This window comes from Gossypium hirsutum, chromosome D10 (genome assembly GCF_007990345.1).
Source record: "Gossypium hirsutum isolate 1008001.06 chromosome D10, Gossypium_hirsutum_v2.1, whole genome shotgun sequence".
NCBI classification, from domain to species: Eukaryota; Viridiplantae; Streptophyta; class Magnoliopsida; order Malvales; family Malvaceae; genus Gossypium; species Gossypium hirsutum.
Window position 1 is genome coordinate 64,583,878 of NC_053446.1, and position 20,629 is coordinate 64,604,506.

The 20,629-nt window shown below is 39.0% G+C and overlaps 2 protein-coding genes and 1 non-coding gene across 3 annotated transcripts; all 3 read left to right on the plus strand.

Moving 5' to 3' along the window:
- LOC121222683 (U6 spliceosomal RNA) lies at window positions 1-103 on the plus strand. Its single transcript, XR_005920042.1, has one exon. It is a non-coding gene; the product is annotated as a U6 spliceosomal RNA (small nuclear RNA).
- A 6,738-nt stretch (window positions 104-6,841) lies between these two features.
- Window positions 6,842-11,473, plus strand: LOC121222123 (factor of DNA methylation 4-like). Its single transcript, XM_041102048.1, has 7 exons — window positions 6,842-7,169; window positions 9,953-10,096; window positions 10,395-10,528; window positions 10,670-10,804; window positions 10,909-10,935; window positions 10,982-11,194; window positions 11,339-11,473. The coding sequence occupies exons 1-7, from the start codon at window positions 6,842-6,844 to the stop codon at window positions 11,471-11,473; spliced, it is 1,116 nt and encodes a 371-aa protein (XP_040957982.1).
- Window positions 11,474-12,463: 990 nt separating this feature from the next.
- On the plus strand, window positions 12,464-13,910 carry LOC121222581 (zinc transporter 7). The gene is made up of 3 exons (XM_041103617.1): window positions 12,464-13,139; window positions 13,206-13,355; window positions 13,440-13,910. Exons 1-3 carry the CDS (start codon window positions 12,516-12,518, stop codon window positions 13,743-13,745), a joined length of 1,080 nt encoding a protein of 359 aa, XP_040959551.1. The 5' UTR covers window positions 12,464-12,515; the 3' UTR covers window positions 13,746-13,910.
- The last annotated feature ends 6,719 nt before the right edge of the window (window positions 13,911-20,629 follow it).

Below are 20,629 nucleotides of genomic sequence, written 5' to 3' on the forward strand. Positions count from 1 at the left end.
GTTAGAAAATATCCCACATCCGATAAAATTGGAACGATACAGAGAAGATTAGCATGGCCCTGCGCAAGGATGACATGCACAAATCGAGAAGTCCAATTTTTTTCCCTTTTTTTCCCCACATTTTAACAGCTCTGCTTCTTCTTCTTTTTTTCCCCTGGGTTTGATGTTCATATTCATGGGTTTTTGTGCACTTAAGATTGCAATTAGAGTTTTCTTTCTTTCTTTTACTGGGTTCGGTCTGTTTTACTCTCTTGAACTGTGAATTTGATTTTTTTTTTCCATTTTTTCAGCTTTGTTGCTTTTTTCCCCCTGGGTTTAGTTTTCATGTTCATGGGTTCCGCCCACTTAAGATTGCATTGGAGTTTTTTTTTCCTTTTTACTGGGTTTTGGCCAGTTTTACTCTGTTGAACCGTGAATACCTCTGGGAAAAAAATTGTTGCTTATATATTTGCTGGTCAACAGTGCTAATTTTCTGATATATTGCCCAGAATTGAGGGAAGAAGGTCCAATTTTGCTTTTGATTCTTCTACTACTATCTTAAGATTTAAAAGAAATTCAATTAAACAATTTCTTCCAATAAAATTAAACAAGAAGGGACCTGCACACTTAGACATGTTTCTCTTTGAAAAAAATTCAAACAGGGTTTTAAAATTTGTAATGTGTTTTATGTAAATCAAATGATACCCTGAATTTTGCTAAGGGTGTTTCATATCCTTGAATCCTTTTTTTGCTTGGCAAGTGATTCATTGAGTTTTTGTGATAAATTTCATGTTTCTTTTTTTAGTATGGGAATTTGTGGGAAAATGCTTGGCAATATGGAAATGAAACCAGTTTCCATTTCCAAAGGCAACAGCAAAGTGGTGAAGCTTATTGTTGAAAAATTCTTCAATAATGTCAATAATGAAAAAGTAGAAAATGGAAAAACTGATAAGTACATGCCTTTCTTGAATAAAGGAATGTGAATCTGTGTGAACTTCCATTTCCCTTGAATTATGCCTAAGTAAACCTTGACTAAGGAAACAAATAAGCAGAGACCTTACAAGAAGAAATTTGTGTTTAATTCAGTCACACACAATTTTCAAAGAATCTTACTTCATTTTCTTCATATACTAACACTTGAAAAACTAATAACATTAGACCCAACCATTTTAAACAGGACGTAATAGCACCATACAAATACAAAACCAAAATGAAACAACGACCAACACTATATAAATATACACCATTGATCAAAATATACACTAACAACAATTATGATAAGATAACATAGATGAACATGATACAATTTGTTAAATCTAAGGTACTGACCAATCATTTTATTGGAGCATTACTTAAAGCTAAATCCCCCCCCCGATGCTAGATACTGATACACTCAAACGAATATGATTTTCTTCCATTCATTTCAATATGGTAATGTTGTTTTTACCCAAAGTTAAAATCCTTTTTTTTACTGCACAGAAATCTGAATTCACCAACCCTGATGGAAGGCTTGTGATTGTGACCAACTTTACAGGCAAAAATGAAAAAGGATCTACAACCTTTGTTAACTGCTTTGTAAAATACAAGAAAATCCCATACCCAAGCATGATTTTATATACACCCTGCTACAAAAACACGTTTTTTCCTGCAAAAACATCATTCATGGCAAGATGTAAAGAGATTGGTGAAAAAGAAAAACATCCAACATTTGGGGTTTTAATCTCAATATATGAACTTGGCTTTATTTCTTAGTATTATTGTTGAACTTTTTAGGATGACTCTGTCTTAATCCATTTATGTGATTTGATAATGATATTTGCAGGCACTTAAATCTGTTGGAACAATGGCAGCAGCAAACATCAAACAAAGTTACAACACAGTGTTTGCAAGACTGAAGCAAGAAGAATCGAAGCAAAGAAAGAGCAAAGCAAAGCAAAAATTTGATCAAATTGAATACTCAGCAAAGTTGTAACTGAATATTACATTTTTCATTCAAGATTAGAATATATAAAAGTACTACAATTTTGGTTCATTTGACAGATACCTAATGACATAACTACTCCCACTTAAACTAAACTAATACAAGCTTAAGTCAAATACAAATAAGCTGACATATCAACTTTTACATCACCAATCCAATCACAAACTTAATCCAACTAACTATTAAAGCTAGTTACAATCAAACTGAACTAAGTTACATCAAAACAAAACAGCAATATCAGTTGCTTCATTTGGTCTGAAAACCATTCGTGCACACCAAGCAAAATGAGCTGAGCTCAATAGCTGCTGGTCTCGATAGTAGCATGCTTCCGGCTCCATGTTGCATTGCAGTCCATCTTTCAACACTCCTCCTTGGACTGTATGCAACACATTCCAATTGCACTTCTCAAAGATTCAAATCGAACAGCCCCTAAGGGCTTTGTCATTATGTCAGCCAATTGAGCTCCTGAGCTGCAATGCACAAGGCTGACTTCCTTTGCTTGTTCAGCTTCTCTAACAAAATGCAGTTTGATTTTAAAATGCTTAGTCTTACCATGGAACACAGGGTTCTTGGCTATTGCAACTGCAGACTGATTATCTACCCAAATTTCAGTTGCTTCATCTTGAGTTTCATTAAGGTCATAAAGCAGCTTCCTTAGCCAAATGGCCTGATTAACTGCTCCTGCTGCAGCAATGTACTCTGCTTCAGCTGTGGATTGAGCAACAGTTTGTTGCTTCTTTGAACTCCAGCAAAACATGCCCGATCCAAGTGTGAAGAAGTATCCAGAGGTAATCTTCATGTCATCGAGAGATCCTGCCCAGTCACTGTCAGAGTAGCCTTCTAGTTTCAGTTGATTCCTACTTTCAAACATTACACCAAAACTAGCAGTGCCCTTGATGTATCTAAGGATCCTCTTTGCTGCCTTCAAATGTGCCTCACTGCAACAATGCATAAATCTCGATAACAGGCTGACACCAAACATGATGTCTGGCCTGGTTGCTGTTAGATACAACAGACAACCAACTAGGCTTCGATAGTGCCTATCATCAACCCTCTGCTGATCACCACTGCTAGTCAGCTTTTCTCCTTGGGCCACAGGTGTGCTGACTGCTTTACAGTTATGCATGCAGAATTTGTCTAGGATCTTCAAAGCAAATAAGTGTTGGCTGATGAAGATACCTCGATCAGACTGGTGCACTTCCATGCCAAGGAAGTAAGTCATGATCCCCAAATCTGTCATCTCAAACACTTGCTGCATTTGGACCTTGAACTGATCAATGAGCTCAATTTTGCTCCCTGTCACAAGCAAATCATCCACATACAAGGAGACAATCAGCAAGGTTTCATGTTCTGACCTTTTAACATACAGAGTAGGCTCACTAAGGCTCTTTACAAATCCAAGTTTGGTCAGGTAAGCATCAACTCTGTCATACCAGGCCCTTGGTGCCTGTTTCAGGCCATAGAGGGCCTTTCTCAACTTATACACTTTGTCTTCATGTCCAACAACTTCAAAACCTTCAGGTTGCTCGATAAAGATCTCCTCCTTGAGAAAACCATTCAGGAATGCTGATTTGACATCCAATTGGTGAACTCTCCACTTCTTCTGAGCTGCTAAAGCAAACAGCAGCTTAATTGTATCCAGTCTTGCCACTGGAGCAAAAGTTTCTAGGTAGTCAACACCATACTGCTGACTGTAGCCCTTCACCACAAGCCTGGCCTTGTGCTTGTTCAGTGAGCCATCAGCATTGTACTTGGCTCGGTACACCCATTTAACTCCTATGACCCTCTTATGTTCTGGTCTGCTCACCAACTCCCAAGTCTGATTTTTGTTGATCATTTCCAACTCAGCTTCCATAGCTTTCATCCAGCTTCTGTTCTTAGCAGCCTCTTCAAAGCCTGAGGGCTCAATCACAGCAACATTGCACCTCTGATAGACATCAGCCAAAGTTCTGGTCCCCCTCACTGGTATATCATCGACAGCATCATTACTTGGTCCTTCTTCTGCAGGTTCAGCAACCAAGTCTAACTGGTCCAATTCAGACAAGTCAGCCTCAACACCATTCCAATTCCACACATTTTCCTCATCAAATTTACATCCCTGCTGACTAAAACCTTCTTTGCTGTAGGATCATACACTCTATAGCCCTTCTTGTTGCTGCTGTAGCCAACAAAGATTCCTGGAGTTGCTCTGCTCTCAAGCTTGGTCCTTTTCTCTACTGGAATAAGTGCATAACATACACAGCCAAACACTTTTAAGTGTGTTACCACAGGTTTGACTCCATGCCAAGCCTCAAAAGGAGTCTTATCCTTGACTGCTCTAGTTGGCAGTTTGTTGAGCAGATACACTGAGGTGTTGACTGCCTCAGCCCAAAACTGACTTGGAAGCTTGCCTTGAAACAAGAGGCACCTGGCCATGTTCAGTACAGTCCTATTCTTTCTCTCACAGACTCCATTCTGTTGAGGAGTATAGACTGTTGTGAGCTGATGGTGAATCCCAGCACTGTCACAAAGCTTCTAAAATCTCTCAGACACATATTCAGAGCCATTATCAGTCCTCAAGGCTCTAATTTTACAGCCTGACTGATTTTCAGCATAAGCCTTGAATTTGCAGAAGGCTTCAAACACTTCTGACTTTTGCTTCAAGAAGTAGACCCAGCACAACCTTGTTAAATCATCTATAAATAGGGCAAAGTACCTGTTCTCACTGATTGAAGGTGTTCTCATAGGGCCACAAACATCAGAGTGCACCAATTCGAGCTTGTTTTGAGCTCTCCAAGCACTGTCAGCAGGAAAAGGCAGTCTAGCCTGCTTACCAAGCTGACAAACCTCACAAACATTCCCACTAACTTCAATTTTTGAAATGTCATCAACCAAATTCAGCCTATGTAACTGATCGATGGATCTAAAATTTGCATGGCCTAGTCTCCTATGCCACAAGTCAGTGCTTTCAACAAGGCTGGTGTATGCCTTTCTTTCTATTTGGCTAACATCCAGCATGAAGCACCTATCAGTCATAGAGACTGTGACTAACTCCAGACCATTCATGTCTTGAACAATACAGCAACCATCCTTAAAAACCAATGTATAGCCCTTTTCAACTAATTGGCCTACACTAAGCAAATTCTGGTCTAAGTCAGGTACAAAAAACACATCTGAGATCAGCTTGTTACCTGAACCAGTGCTAATCAACACACTGCCCTTGCCTTTAGCCTCAATCAGCCTACCATCTCCAATTCTAATCTTCGAGTGGAAGCTTCTGTCTAGACCTTTGAACAGCTTCTCATCTGCTGCCATATGGTGTGAGCAGCCACTATCTAGTAGCCAATCATTGCTGACCTTGGTTGTGCCAGCAAAACAAGTTGCTGTGAACACTTGCTCCTCCTGAGCTTGGATGTCCTCAGCAGGTCTAGCTTGTTGTAGAGCAGCCTCCCTTGGTTTGCCCTTGCACACCTTCTCCACATGGCCAAACTGCTTGCATTTTCTACACTGAATATCTGGCCTAAACCAGCAATACTTTTCTGAATGTGTTATCTTCTTGCAATGAACACATGGTGCGAACACCCTTTTTGCATCATCTCTTCCTGACTTGACCCTTCTATTGTGCCAAGGCTTCTTGCCTTTTGCACTCACACTCGAGCCTTCACTGGCTTTAGCCTGGAAAGCAGCTTCAGGATTCTCCTCCTGCCTATTTGCCCTCCTTTGCTCAAGTGCATACAGGGAGTTTATCAGCTCAGACATGAAATGGCTGATAAGTCCCTCGAGTCCTCAAGTGAAGAGATTTTAGACTCAAATTTCTCAGAGAGAGTTGTAATAACCTTTTCAACAACTCTGCTCTCTGTGAAGTCCACTCTCAGAAGCTTAATGCTGTTGACAATGGCCATTATCCTGTCTGAGTACTGCTTGATGGTCTCAGACTCCTTCATCCTCAAATTTTCAAAGTCTCTCCTGAGGTTGATCACTTGCTGTTGCCTTGTCTTATCAGTCCCCATGAACTCCTCCTTCAGCTTCTCCCAAGCCTGCTTTGGTGAGTCACAGGCCATGATGCGAGTAAATATCACATCAGAGACTCCATTTTGTAAGCAGGCCATAGCCTTATGCTTCTTGGCTCGCTCCTCAGTATGTTGCCTCATCTGTGCAATGGTGGGATTGGCTCTCAATGGAGGTGGTTCAGCATCATTCTCGATCACACTCCAAAGATCATGTGCCTGGAGATAAGTCTTCATTTTAACTATCCAAATGTGATAGTTTTCTCCAATGAACACTGGTGGAGGTGGTGGAGTGAAACTCATTCTGCTAAACTGATTTTAAGTGCTTCAATCTTACCAAAATTTGAACTTGCTGTTGGTTTTGATTCGAACACAACAGATTGCATACAAAGGCCCCTCAAAGACTCGGGCTCATGATACCATTTGTTGGAACAATGGCAGCAGCAAACATCAAACAAAGTTACAACACAGTGTTTGCAAGACTGAAGCAAGAAGAATCGAAGCAAAGAAAGAGCAAAGCAAAGCAAAAATTTGATCAAATTGAATACTCAGCAAAGTTGTAACTGAATATTACATTTTTCATTCAAGATTAGAATATATAAAAGTACTATAATTTTGGTTCATTTGACAGATACCTAATGACATAACTACTCCCACTTAAACTAAACTAATACAAGCTTAAGTCAAATACAAAATAAGCTGACATATCAGCTTTTACATCACCAATCCAATCACAAACTTAATCCAACTAACTATTAAAGCTAGTTACAATCAAACTGAACTAAGTTACACCAAAACAAAACAGCAATATCAGTTGCTTCATTTAGTCTGAAAACCATTCGTGCACACCAAGCAAAATGAGCTGAGCTCGATAGCTGCTGGTCTCGATAGTAGCATGCTTCCGGCTCCATGTTGCATTGCAGTCCATCTTTCAACAAAATCTTCCATTGAAATGGAGAACACCAACTACGAGGAGGAGCTGAAGAATGATCGCAGGCTTGTTTGCAGTCTCATATACGAGATTAATTGCAAAAAAGAACAGTTGTCCCAAATGGAACGTGAATATAACGAGATGACCGCAACTCTTCGAGGACTCATCAATGGCCTCATAGCAAAAATTAACTCCAAGGACAGTAATCTGTGGGGTTGGGTGCTTCAATATAATGTAACCGTGAGCCAGTTGAATGGCAAGAATGCTGCGTTGCGCCTTGCGTTTGCTCAAGGTACTTTAGATTATATATGCGTATGTAGTGAGCAGAATACTATGTGCTAATTGAATCGTTTGGTACCCTTTGATTGATCTTAGGGAAGGGGATATAAATGTCAGGATTTGAACCCCAAACTTAGCTTTTATTACGGGAACCGGATCAATTTAGGCTCGGATAAGCTTAATGTGTTCAGAACCAGATAAGAACATAATATATGGGAACACTTTGGCCATACAAGGCTAATGCTTATATAATTCGCATTAAAGACTACATGCTCCTAGTGATAACTCTTCTGTAAGTACTATTAGTTGAATAGCTTTATGATGTATTAATCTATAAAATCTGGGTGTCATATTATGAGTTCCATTGCTATGTTAATCTATGTACTAACAATATTATGAAGTAAGGCAATTTTGTGTACATTATATATATATATGAAGTTAAGAACGTAAGTGCTGTTAAATGGTACATTACTCAAATTGGTAATATATTGGTGCCGAATGTTCTAAAATTTAACCAGCATTACTGGTAATATATTAGTGCCAAATTTGACTAATTATTGTTGATATATCTTCAAAATTTTCAGATTTGATAAAGATAAAATGGCAATAATGAATAAAAATACTGACTTTTTAAGATCGTATTTAATGAAGGGAAGTTGAATGTAGAAACTAAAACGACCTAAGGGAAATAAAAGCAAAATATGGAGAAGTTTTCTCGGGAAAACAAGTGTTATCCTTCATTTATCTTGATGATTCTCTAACGCCGCCAATTTTCCCCCCCTAAGATTACAGCAAGAAGAAGAAAAAAAAGAAGGCAAACGGCAACGTTAAGCCATTTTGTTACCTATTTATTTTATGTTTTTGTAAATTAAACATTTTTTGTATACATTTTGTTACCTATTTATTTTATGTTTTTGAAGTTTCCATTGCCATTTCTACCTTTCCAAAATGGTGTCTTTTTACTTGTTTTTTACTGGGTTATTTCTTTGATTTTAGGGTTCTATATGTATTTTTTTTATGAATTTGAACTTGAGTTAGCCATAAAAATTCCACCTTTAATCTCAATATATGAACTTGGCTTTGCTTCTTATGGTTATTATTTGTTTAATTTTTTAAGATAACTTCTTGAGATCTGATTATTTAATCCATTTATGTGATTGATAATGATATTTTCAGGCACTTAATCTTCCATTAAAATGGAGAAAGCCAACTACGAGCTGGAGCTGAAGAACGAGCGAAGGCGTGTTTGCAGTCTCTTATACGAGATTGATTGCAAAAAACAACAGTCGTTCGAAATGGAACGTAAATATTGTTGGATTGCTGGCACCCCTACGGCGCAGCGGAAAAAAATAAAATCGGCGACCCTAACCATGGATCCATGTGTGAAGAACGAATCGGGTGATCAAGGTTACGAAATTACCTAATGTTTATTCAGAGTAGACAGCAACACCTCTACAACGAATAGTCTGATCTGTTGTCGAACCAAGCCGCAATCAATCGTGATCCCGGCCTCTACGTAATCCACCCAGTTGACTACGAACGAAAGGAATCCCCAAAACAGTTTTGAGAGTTATTTTTCTTTGACGGTTGCTAGACCAAAAATAAAGAAAAACGGGATTCTTATATCCTATTATTATAGGGTTTTTAGGAATTAAATAAATATAATAATATTTTAAATCGAAAATTATAATTACAATAATTATAATATAATTTCGGTAAACCATATATTTATTTGAATTCATATGCTAACCAAATTCATGTCCTCATTATGCGTACAACAAACTTGTACATAATGTGTTGGAAATTTGATTACCGAGCGAAACCCAAAAATAATACCAACTATGGTTTATTCCGTTCATTTCAACTATAGGGTGTGACCCTGTAGGTTCTTGTAACGTTAGCAGTAATACTAGAACGATTCCAATGTTACAAACAATGAGTGACATCTAGCAATGCATCATTGCTACCTAAGTCACAAGAGATCATGATTCGACACAACCTTTTATGATTAACCTTTTATGCAATAATCCTTAAGTCCTTTATCTCTGGATTGGACACAAGTCATGGAATAGTCACACTTGTATAGTCCATTCCATGTTCCTTGATATTTTAAGTAGACTACGATATACAAATAAGTATGACATCTCATATCAACTTATTTGAGCATGCATGGCCATGCATTTCTAGTCTCACTTAATCAAGTGGCCTAAGCTATTACTCCCATTATGTAGGAGGGACTTATTCTATATCGACCAACCATATCCCTCTACATCGATTGTGGTATATCCAACACCAGCCTTTATAGAACAACCAGTTACGATGTACGTTTGACTGTATCAAAATATACTACTCACGATGTTGAGATTATGATGATCTCAAGTCTGAGGATCATATACATATTAATCACTATGAGTAATGTCGTGACAATTACATAATAATCCAAGAAACATACTCATAATGGGTCAGTCCAATATGTTGTTCTCTAACACACATATTCATGCGTCGATTCTGATATTCCATATCAATGATAACTCTTTATCATCACTCAACTACATGTTAGTTTTAATGCATTATCGTTGTCCTATCCAACAATAATACTTGACTAAGGATCTTTTAAGAATAATCATATTATTCTTAGGACATTATTAGAAAACAGTTTATTTATACACACAGAAAAGAAACTGAAATAATAATGGTAATGCCTTATATTAATAAACATGATAAATCAAGTATGTTATTACAACCATCTCATGATTGATCTTTGGGCATACTCTAACAAATATAACAAGACGACAGCGACTCTTCAAGGACTCGTTGATGGCCTCATAGCGAAAATTAACTCCAAGGACAGTTGTTTGTGGGATTGGGAGCTTCGATATAACGAAACCATGAGACAGTTGAAGAGCGAGAACGCGGTGTTGTGCTGTGTGTTTGCCGAAGGTACTTTAGATTATATATGCATACATTAGTGAGCATAATACTATGTATTAATCGAATCAGGTGGTACAATGAACGACTTCTTGTCTTTTGATGTTACACGATTTGCATCTAGAGCTTTGATTGATCTTAGGGTCGTTCTTTCGATACGGAAGAAGTCACGGATTAAGGATTGGGAAGGGGATACAATTTTCGGGATTCGAATCCCAAACTTAGCTTTTATTACTGGAACTAGATAAATTTAGGCTTGGATAAGCTTTAATGTGTTCGGCACCTTTCCAACTTGTTTTCTTTTATGCAGAAAATCGAAAGGAAAAGGCTGAAAACTTTAAGCTGAGGTGTGAACTTAGACGGCGAACCAAGGAACTCGAAGATTATAAATCTCGGAATGATAACAATATGGAACGAAGAAGCTTGTTGAATGAAATTGAAGCGGTTAGCATACTCAGTCTTAATTTTCGTTTTTGATATATGAACTATCTTTTATCGAGATTCGCTAGGAAAACCTGCAGTTAAATTGTTGATGGTTATGATCTACCGAGTGGACATTTAACAATGGGATTGTATTTGATACAGCCGAAGGAGAATGTGCCTTGTCGAGATCTTGTTGAACTCGAGAAAACTACAAGCGATCAGATTGCTGCTCTAAAGGAACAATTGGAGGAAACATCAGAGGCACTGAAAGATATGGAAAGCCGATACAGTTGTACGGTGAAACAAATCTTAACTAATCAAGAACTTCAAGATGCTTGAAAAGAATCGATAATTGTATTTCCTCGTTTTCCTTTGTTTTCTTGGATGTTTTATTCCTTTAGGTCCAAGAAACACCTCTTCGAAATCAGGTATGAAAGTGTTAAATCGAAGACTTCTCTAGTTCTTGATATGAAGGGTCTAAATGATGTATTGACAAGCCGAACAACTCTTGTAGTAAAAAGTATGGGAGAGATCGATCAAAAAGCTTTTGAAGTTGCTAGCTCTGGGAAGTTCCCGAACGAAGATTGGCAAGAAACATGTGCTAAATTATGTTCATTATGGCAACAAAACGTGCAGGATCCGAAATGGCACCCGTTTAAAATGATCAATATCCGAGGCAACTTGCAGGTATAGTGCATACACCAACTATTCTGTTATCCGGTTATCGAAAATCCGTTTTTTTACTAAACGTGCTAAACATGTATGTCAGAATTGAGCCAGTTTATTACTCAAACTTACATATATTAAAGGGATGGCTACTCGGTAGTGTAGGAAATAGTAGACGAAGACGACGAGAAGCTGAAGGAGTTGAGAAATGAATACGGTGATGTCATGTACGAGGCTGTTAGCACCGCATTGATGGAAATGAACGAATATAATGTGAGCGGAAGGTATGCAGTCATTTAAGCTAGTTGAGTGACCTGCAATCTAGTTTATCATTTTTTAAATATTTATAGTCTATGAATTTTGACTTTTCTTCCAATAATATATCTCCAAAATTCTAACTTAACCTTTTTAAACTTTCTCATGTCATTATTGTTAGAGTTAATTGCACCAAATATCTCCAAACTATAGCCCTTATTCTAAAATAGTCCTCAAACTCAAAATATTGTAAGTTACATTTCCAAATTATCAATAATATTCTTCTGATGCTAAAATCATTAAATGAGACGTCAAATCTTATGAGATATAATTTAAAATAAAAAACTTAAAAGAAAAATGAATATTATAAAAATATTGATTTCAAGGTTGAAGTTATTACAAAAACTATCATTCATTTTCTCTTTTACTTTATTTTTAATTTTTATTTTTAAAAGTTGTATCAACTACATTTTACTTTTCTTTAAAAATATCATTTTAAATTATTAGTGTCAATAATAAAAGGATGAGATAAATAGTTTAAAATATTTTAAAGTTGGGAGAATAATTTAAAATAAAGATGCAATATTGTTAATCTAGTACTATTTCATAATATCATTTTATCGTTTCAACTTTTGAAGACAACATTTTTATTTTTGAAATATTTTAAAGACAACATTTAAAGATTGATTATAATAATATTGTTGCATGGAAAAAGAATTTCCACGTCAGCGAAAAGGCTTACGTCTGACGTGTGCTTAATGTTATTCGAAAAGTCAAAGGTCGAGAAAGTTTAGGGCGGGTCACACATATCACACGCCATGCACAGGTTTTCTTATTTCGAGGCTAAAATACCAAAATACCATCACATTTCTCGTTAAACTTACCACTTAATCAACGATCCTCTAAAACGATGTAAGGACATATTAGAAATTTTAATCACAATAATATCACCAAATCTGAAAAGTTACAAATGAGGCAAAAAAAAAATACGAGTAATATTTGGCCATAAAATGTATATATTCATTCCCTCTAAACCAGTCGGTTAAGCCTCACAATCCAACGTAACTGTAAATCTTTCTTGGCAGCCATGAAATCAGTTCTAAAATCCCTTGCAAACTCAATCTTCCTTGTTCTTTTCATCATCTTTTCATCTTCTACTCCACTTGTATTGGCTCAATGTGAAGCAGAGACCAAGACTAATGGATGCCATAACTACAGAGAATCCATGAAGCTAAAAATCATTGCCATTGTCGCAATTTTACTATCCAGCATGATTGGCTTGTGTGTACCATTGTTTTCTGGTCAGGTTCCGTTACTTAAACCCGACAGGGACTTGTTCACCATTGTCAAGGCATTTTCCTCCGGTGTTATTCTAGCGACTGGGTACATGCACGTGCTACCGAATTCTTTCAACGACCTTATGTCCGGGTGTTTGCCTAAAAACCCATGGAGGAAGTTCCCTTTCACAACCTTCATCGCAATACTGTCGGCTGTGTGGACCCTTATGGTGGATTCATTTGCAATGAGTGTATACAAGAAACGTTGCGGTAAAGCTTTAATGGCGGATGCTAACAATGGTGGTGGATTGGAAAATACGAACGTTGTACCAATCGATAATTTTGAACACGGCCATAGCCATTCACTTGAGATGAATGACGACGTATCATCACAATTGTTAAGGCATCGAGTTATAGCTCAGGAATATATACATGTTTGAATCCTCAAATTCGATGATTTTGCTTTTCAAGTCTTTACATTATATATTTCCTAAATGTAGGTATTAGAGTTGGGAATTGTAGTTCATTCAGTGGTGATTGGTCTTGCAATGGGAGCCTCTGGCAACCAATGCACCATTCGATCACTCATTGCTGCCCTTTGCTTCCATCAAATGTTTGAGGGGATGGGACTTGGTGGATGCATACTGCAGGTAACCCCCAACATTGCACTATTTTCTCATTCAAACATCCATTTAGTGTACACTATTGATTAACATTATGTTTGATATGTGCAGGCTGAATATGATATAAAAATGAAAGCAATCATGGTATTCTTCTTTTCAGCCACAACACCACTTGGAATAGTTCTGGGAATTGGTTTGTCCAAGGTTTACAGTGAGACGAGTCCAACTTCACTTACGGTGGTGGGACTACTTAATGCTTGCTCAGCAGGGTTGCTGAATTACATGGCACTGGTTGATCTCCTTGCAGCTGATTTTCTGGGCCCTAAGCTTCAAACAAATATGAAGCTCCAGGCTTGGTCATATGTTGCAGTTTTACTTGGTGCTGGATTTATGTCTTTGATGGCAAAATGGGCTTAGTCATTTCAACATATACATGTCTTTTTGTAGTTTTTTAATCTTTTTTTTTTTTTTGCTTCAACAGATGAGTTTATAGTGAATCAACAGTTATTCAATCAATTATAAAATTTAGGCAAAGAATTTAGGCAACAAGGCTTGAACATTGACCTTTAAGATCGTTTACTCCATATTGCAGGGCTCATCACAAAGTATATAACTATATATATCAGAGAAGTATGCAAACTTCAATTTTGTGTCAGTATCATTATAATTTAAACTGTTTAATGTTAAATCAGATGTAGATGTCTTTAAGCCAATGCTTATAGCCACAAAGTCTCTTTGGTGCAAGCTATAAGGACAGAGTTATGCTATAAATAAACAAATAAATGTTGTATAAAACCCTTCTCCTCAAAAACAAAACGATAGCGACAGCCTGCTTTCGGTAGATGGAAGATTTTCTATTTCCTCCATTTACCATCTCTGGTTTGCTTATCTGCCTTGTTGCCCTATGTTGGTTGGGCCAAACAAATAGCTTGAAATCTTTAAGTAGCACTTTCATCCCTCCAGTTATATATGCAATTTTATATGTTGAACCATCATACCATGCCAATTCACTGCACATTAATTGACTAGTACCTAACAGGATTAATTTACAGCTTACTAGAATCATCCACAAGACTTTGAGGGATTAATTGGGGGTCAAAAGACAGTTTTAAATATCAAAAAGGCTTCTACTGTTTCTGTTTTTTCCAGAAGTTTCAAATGGATCAATAGTTAAAGTTGATCATATAGGATGAGCAAGTGACTGTGTTACGTTCTCACAATATAAGAAATAAAAATACCAATAGAACAGTAATTTTGGGAAGAAAATGGACTGGTATTTGATGGAATTATAACGAATTACAAGGAAAATTTGCAGAAAAGAGATGAGAGAAGAAAGTTACAGACTTAGGGGATGAGAAAAGAACAGAAACATATTGCTGCAATGATGATATTTTTCTGGTATTTTTCCTCCTTAAAACCAGGATAGCTGCATAGAGGAGTGTGAACCGTTATTCCCTTCCACGTGCAACTAGCTGAGGTGTCACTTGACAAAATCCTTCAGCCATTTGGAAGCCATTCTGGGCCGAGTGCTCCCTCTAGTAGCCTGTGTAGTGGCTATTCCAGTAGCCTTCTGCTGCCTTGGTGGGTCGTTCACAACATTACCCCCCACATCGAGACACACCTTGTCCTCAAGGTTGAGATCAGGAAATAACTTCATCATGTGAGCCTTATCTTCCCAAGTTGCTTCATCAATAGATGAACCGTCCCATTGTACCAGCCATTGCTCAATCAATGAATTAGCCCGCTGAATAGACCTCATCTCCAGTATAGCAGTTGGTTGCAATATAAGGGCAGACGTAGAATCAGCGAGGTAGAGAGGTGTTACCTGTTGATCTGGTTGTCCGAGGCATTTCTTGAGCAAGGAAACATGAAATACAGGATGGATATGCGCGAATTCCAGCAGCTCCAATCTGTAAGCAACCTCGCCAACACGGCCAATTACCTTATGAGGACCAAAATAACGTCTACTCAGCTTGTGGTGGCGTTGCAAACGAATAGAATGTTGGCGAAACGGTTGGAGCTTGACATAGACCCAATCTCCCTCGACAAAAGTCACCTCACGACGGCTCCTATCAGCTAGTAACTTCATCTGATTCTGTGCTCGCTGTAAATTCTCCTTTAGCACCCGAAGAACTTGATCACGTTCCACGAGCTGAGCTTCCACCAAAGCATTACCAGAAGTATCTCGCACATAACGAGCAACAGTAGGAGGAGGACGACCATATAGAACCTCAAAGGGTGTCATTTTGGCAGCCGTTTGATAAGCCGTATTATACCAAAATTCAGCCCATGGCAACATGTTTGTCCAAGTCGAGGGATGATTCGAAGTATAGCATCGAAGATACATTTCAACGCATTTATTCAATGCCTCAGTTTGGCCGTCGGATTGTGGATGGTAGGTAGTACTCATACTCAGAGTTGTACCCTGCAAATGATGGATTTCCTTCCAAAAGTCACTGAGAAATCGAGGATCGCGGTCTGAAACAATCTCTACTGGTACGCCATGGAAACGAATAATCTCCTGAACGAAAACAGCAGCCACTAAAATGCTAGTAAAATTAGTGGGCAATCCGATGAAATGGCCGTATTTGGATAATCTATCAATGACAACGAAGATAACGGTTTTGCCTTTGGAAGAAGGTAATTCCGTGATAAAATCCATAGAGATGCTCTCAAAAACCAAATTGGGAATCGGTAATGGCTACAGCAAACCACTAGGACTTAAGGATGAGGCTTTCATTTGCTGACAAATTTGGCACTCTTTGACATATTGCTTAACATCCCGACGCATAGAAGTCCAAAAGAAATTTGATGAAAGACGATGAAAGGTGCGTGTAATACCAGAATGGCCACCGATAGGAGATGCGTGAAACTCATGAATAAGCTGTAAACGGATAGGAGAATCAGCTAGAATCATTAGGCGACCCCGAAATAGTAACAGCCCCTCATGGAAACTAAAGTCGGGAAATTGTGCTGGGTCAGCGCACACTCGTTGCTGCATACTCAAAAGTTAAGGGTGTTGTAAGTTGGTTGCACGAAGATCAGCAATAAGATCAAATTGCACAGTAGATAAAGCAAGCAATTGAGAGGAAGGGATGCGAGAAAGAGAGTCAGCAGCAGCATTCAACTTCCCAGGGCGATAGATAATGTCAAAGTCATAACCAATAAGCTTGCTCAACCATTTCTGTTGCTCGGGGGTTTGTATAACTTGTTGCATGAGATTCTTAAGTGGCTGTTGATCAGTGATAATTGTAAATCTCCTCCCCAACAAATATTGCCGCCATTTCGAAACAGCTTGGGTGACCGCATACATTTCACGTTGGTACGTTGAGGATTGTTGCATGCGAAGACTCAGTTGCTGGCTGAAAAATGCTATTGGATGCTTATCTTGGGACAAAACGGCTCCGATCCCGGTACCGGAAGCATCTGTTTCAACTGTAAATGATTTCGTGAAGTCCGGCAAAGCTAAGACAGTGGCTGAACTCAAAACTTCTTTCAACTTGATAAAAGCATTGGTAGCAGATTCAGTCCAAAGAAAGTTATCTTTGCGAAGAAGATTAGTAAGGGGTCCTGCAATAGAGGCAAAATGTTGAACAAAGCGTCGATAGTATCCCGCGATACCAAGAAATCCGCGAATCTCCTTAATTGAACGTGGCAATGACCATTTTTGAATTGCAACAATTTTATCAGGATCGACGGATACACCTTGGCTAGAGATGATATGCCCCAAATATCCAATAGAAGTTTGGCCAAAAATACATTTGGATTGCTTTGCCACTAATTGATGGTGTCGTAAAACCGAGAGCACAAGAAGAATGTGCTCCAAGTGAGTCTCCCAAGAAGGGCTGTAAATTAAGATATCGTCGAAGAAAACGAGTACAAAATCCCGCAAGTAAGGTTGAAAAATGTTGTTCATGAGACTTTGAAAGGAGGATGGCGCATTGGACAAGCCAAATGGCATTACGAGGAATTCGTAATGCCCCTCATGAGTTCGAAAGGCAGTTTTGTACTCATCGCCAATACGAATTCCCAGTTGATGATAGCCGGCCAACAAATCCAATTTAGAAAAATACACCGCACCATGTAACTCATCAAAAAGTTCATCAATGGATGGAATAGGAAATCGATCCTTAATGGTAATGGCATTTAGGGTGCGATAGTCAACACAAAATCGCCACGTACCATCCTTCTTGCTCATAAGTAGTACTGGAGAAGAGAAAGGGCTAGTGCTTGGTCGAATAATTCCATCCCGAAGCATTTCAGCAACTAGTTTTTCAATCTCATACTTCTGAAAATATGGATAACGGTAAGGTTTAATATTGATTGGCTCATGGTCAGGCAACAAATGTATCGCATGATCACAAGCGCGAATAGGAGGGAGACCTTGCGGTTTGAGGAACACATCAGAAAATGAAGCAAGTAGCTGTTCTAATTCCAAGGGGAGGGGCGTGGAATTAACAGGATGAGAGGAAACCAATTCCAAACGAAAATATTCTGCAATAGCATTGATTTGTTGAAGGCGGCGTAACCAATTAAATTGTACCGATTGAACCGAGGATGAAGCTTCTCCTGTCCATCGAATAGACTGACCGTGATGCTTGAACTCAAAAACAGATGACCCATAATCCATCATAACTGGTCCGAGGGTGGATAACCAAGTAACACCAAGGACCATGTCCCATCCCTTTAATGGTAAGACATAAAAATCAATGCATATTTCACAGCCTTGAATTACCAATGGTACTTGTTTGACAATGACAGTGCCAATTAAACGCTCTCTACTGCCGACCAATACAGAGAAACTAGGAGAGGCAGTTATTGGAAGATTCAAATACTTGGCCACACGGGTTTGCACAAAGTAATGTGTGCTCCCACCATCGAGTAACACCCGGACTTGTTTGCCATGAACTGTACCCTCAAATTGAAGAGTAGAAGAAGAGCAACCTTCAGCAAGGGCATTATAAGAAATCGAAGAATGGTGCTGTAACGTGGTGTCAGGTGTGGTGGAATCAGGAACAGCAGGTGAAGATGGCGATAAAAATTCAGGCGCGAGAGCATCAGGTGGCTCGGACTCTTCTTTCAAGAGTAACAGGTGGGATTTTGCTTTGCATTTGTGACCCTACTCATACTTCTCATTACAATGATAACAGAGGCCTTGTGAACGGCGGTGAGCAGCCTCAGTAGGAGTAAGGCGGCGAAACGAAACACGGTTACCTCCGGGCAAGGTTGCGCTTGCTGTTGGGATGGAAGGAGAAAATACTGAAGTACCAGGAGATTGTTTGGGAGTTGGTAACAATGGTTTAGAACCACTCAGGCTGGGCTTAAGTACCCCACGTTCCAGCTGAATGCGTTGTTCATGGAGCTGGGCTAGATGCATGGCTTCGGACAAGGTGGCTGGTTTGTGAACCAAAACGGAGTGTTTAATGTCAGCGTAGAGCCCTGAAATAAAGCAATGAGTCAAGAACTGAGTCAGAAGATGCACCGTGTGATTTGTAATGGCTTCAAACTCAGAGCGATAATGAGCCACGGTAGAGTTCTGCTGCAACTTTGCCAAAATTCCCTCGGGTTCCTCCAGGTCATGAGAACGAAATCGCTGCAATACAGCAGCTGTGAACGCCGGCCAGCCCATAAGTTGCCTGTTTCTATGCATCCAGTCATACCAATCTGAAGCGGCACCATCAAAATAAAATGAAGAAATAGTTACCCGATCGTCCAGTTTGATTTGATAAAAATCAAAGTAACGCTCTGCCTGCATTACCCAACGTTTAGGATGATCGCTGGCAAATCGAGCCATCTGTACCGGAGTGGGTTTATGACGGCCCAAAGGAGTGAAACTGATGAAGTTGGTTCAGCATGCAGCAAACTCGACAGCATGCAGGCCATGAAGACCAAGTCATGCAGGAGCTGCTGATGCAAGCTTATTTTGTTTATTTTGTCATTCCTAGTCAATGAAATGTAATCTTAGTTCATTTCTAACTAAGTTAGATTGTTGACTGATGTAATTAGCTTATGTATAAGCTGTAAACACAACTTTGTGTAAGTTTACAAGCCAAAATTTCAAGTTTCCATGTCATTAATGGAGGTAGGTGATGTTTAGGTAATTACTTACTGTTTTTGACAAGCTTAGTGCCTGTTTTATGTATTGGCATTGTGCCATTATGCATTTTATGAATGAAGTTTAGTTTGTTCATCAATTTCTCTATTCATTTTTCTTAGCTTTTCTTCCTTTCTCTTGCTCGAATTCTCTTGTTTGCTCAGCAAGTCTCGAGACTTGCTTAACAAGTCTGCACTGAATCTGTTAGTTTCAGTTACAGCACCAACAATTGGTATCTAGAGCCTATTTCTTAAGGGATCTGTTACACAAATCCATGGCTTCATCAAGCTTTTCACCAGTTGCACCTCAAGTCTTCAATGGAGAAGGCTATCACATATGAGTGGTCAAAATGAAGACCTACCTGCAGGCTTTCGATCTGTGGGAGGTGGTCAACTCTGATGTTGAACCAGAGCCACTTAGAGCTAATCCAACAGTGGCTCAGATCAGGCAGCATGCTGATGAAAGGACCAAGAGGCACAAGGCTATGTCTTGCATCCAAAACTCAGTGTCTGATGTGATTTTCACAAGGATTATGGCCTGTGAATCACCAAAACAGGCCTGGGACAAGTTGCAGGAAGAGTTTCAAGGGACAGAGAGGACAAGGCAGCAACAGTTGTTAAACTTGAGGAGAGATTTTGAGAATTTGAAGATGAAGGAAGAAGAAACTGTCAAGCAATATTCTGACAGGATTATGGCTGTGGTTAACAGCATCAGGCTCCTTGGAGAGCAGTTCAATGAAGCTAGGATAGTGGAGAAGGTTATAGCAACTCTGCCTGAGAGGTATGAGGCAAAAATCTCATCTCTCGAGGACTCAATGGACCTGTCCACCATCTCCCTGACAGAGTTGATCAATGCTCTATATGCTCAAGAGCAGATGAGAGCAAGCAGACTGGAGGAGCACCAAGAAGGTGCCTTTCAGGCAAGAACAAATACTGCCTACAAAGGCAAGAAGGCCTGGAGAGACAAGCCAAAGAATGATGCTGCAAGGAAAGAAGGTCAGACTTGCAAGCACTGCAGAAAGGCTGGTCATTCAGAAGAAAAATGCTGGTTCAATCCAGATGCTGTGTGTCAGCATTGTAAGAAGAAAGGTCATGTTGAGAGAGTCTGTAAGAGCAAGGCCAAATCAAGGCACAATCAGTTTCAACAGATGAAAGCTGAGGCTCGAGTAGCTAAGGAGGACAGTGACCAAGAGGAGCAAGTTTTTGCT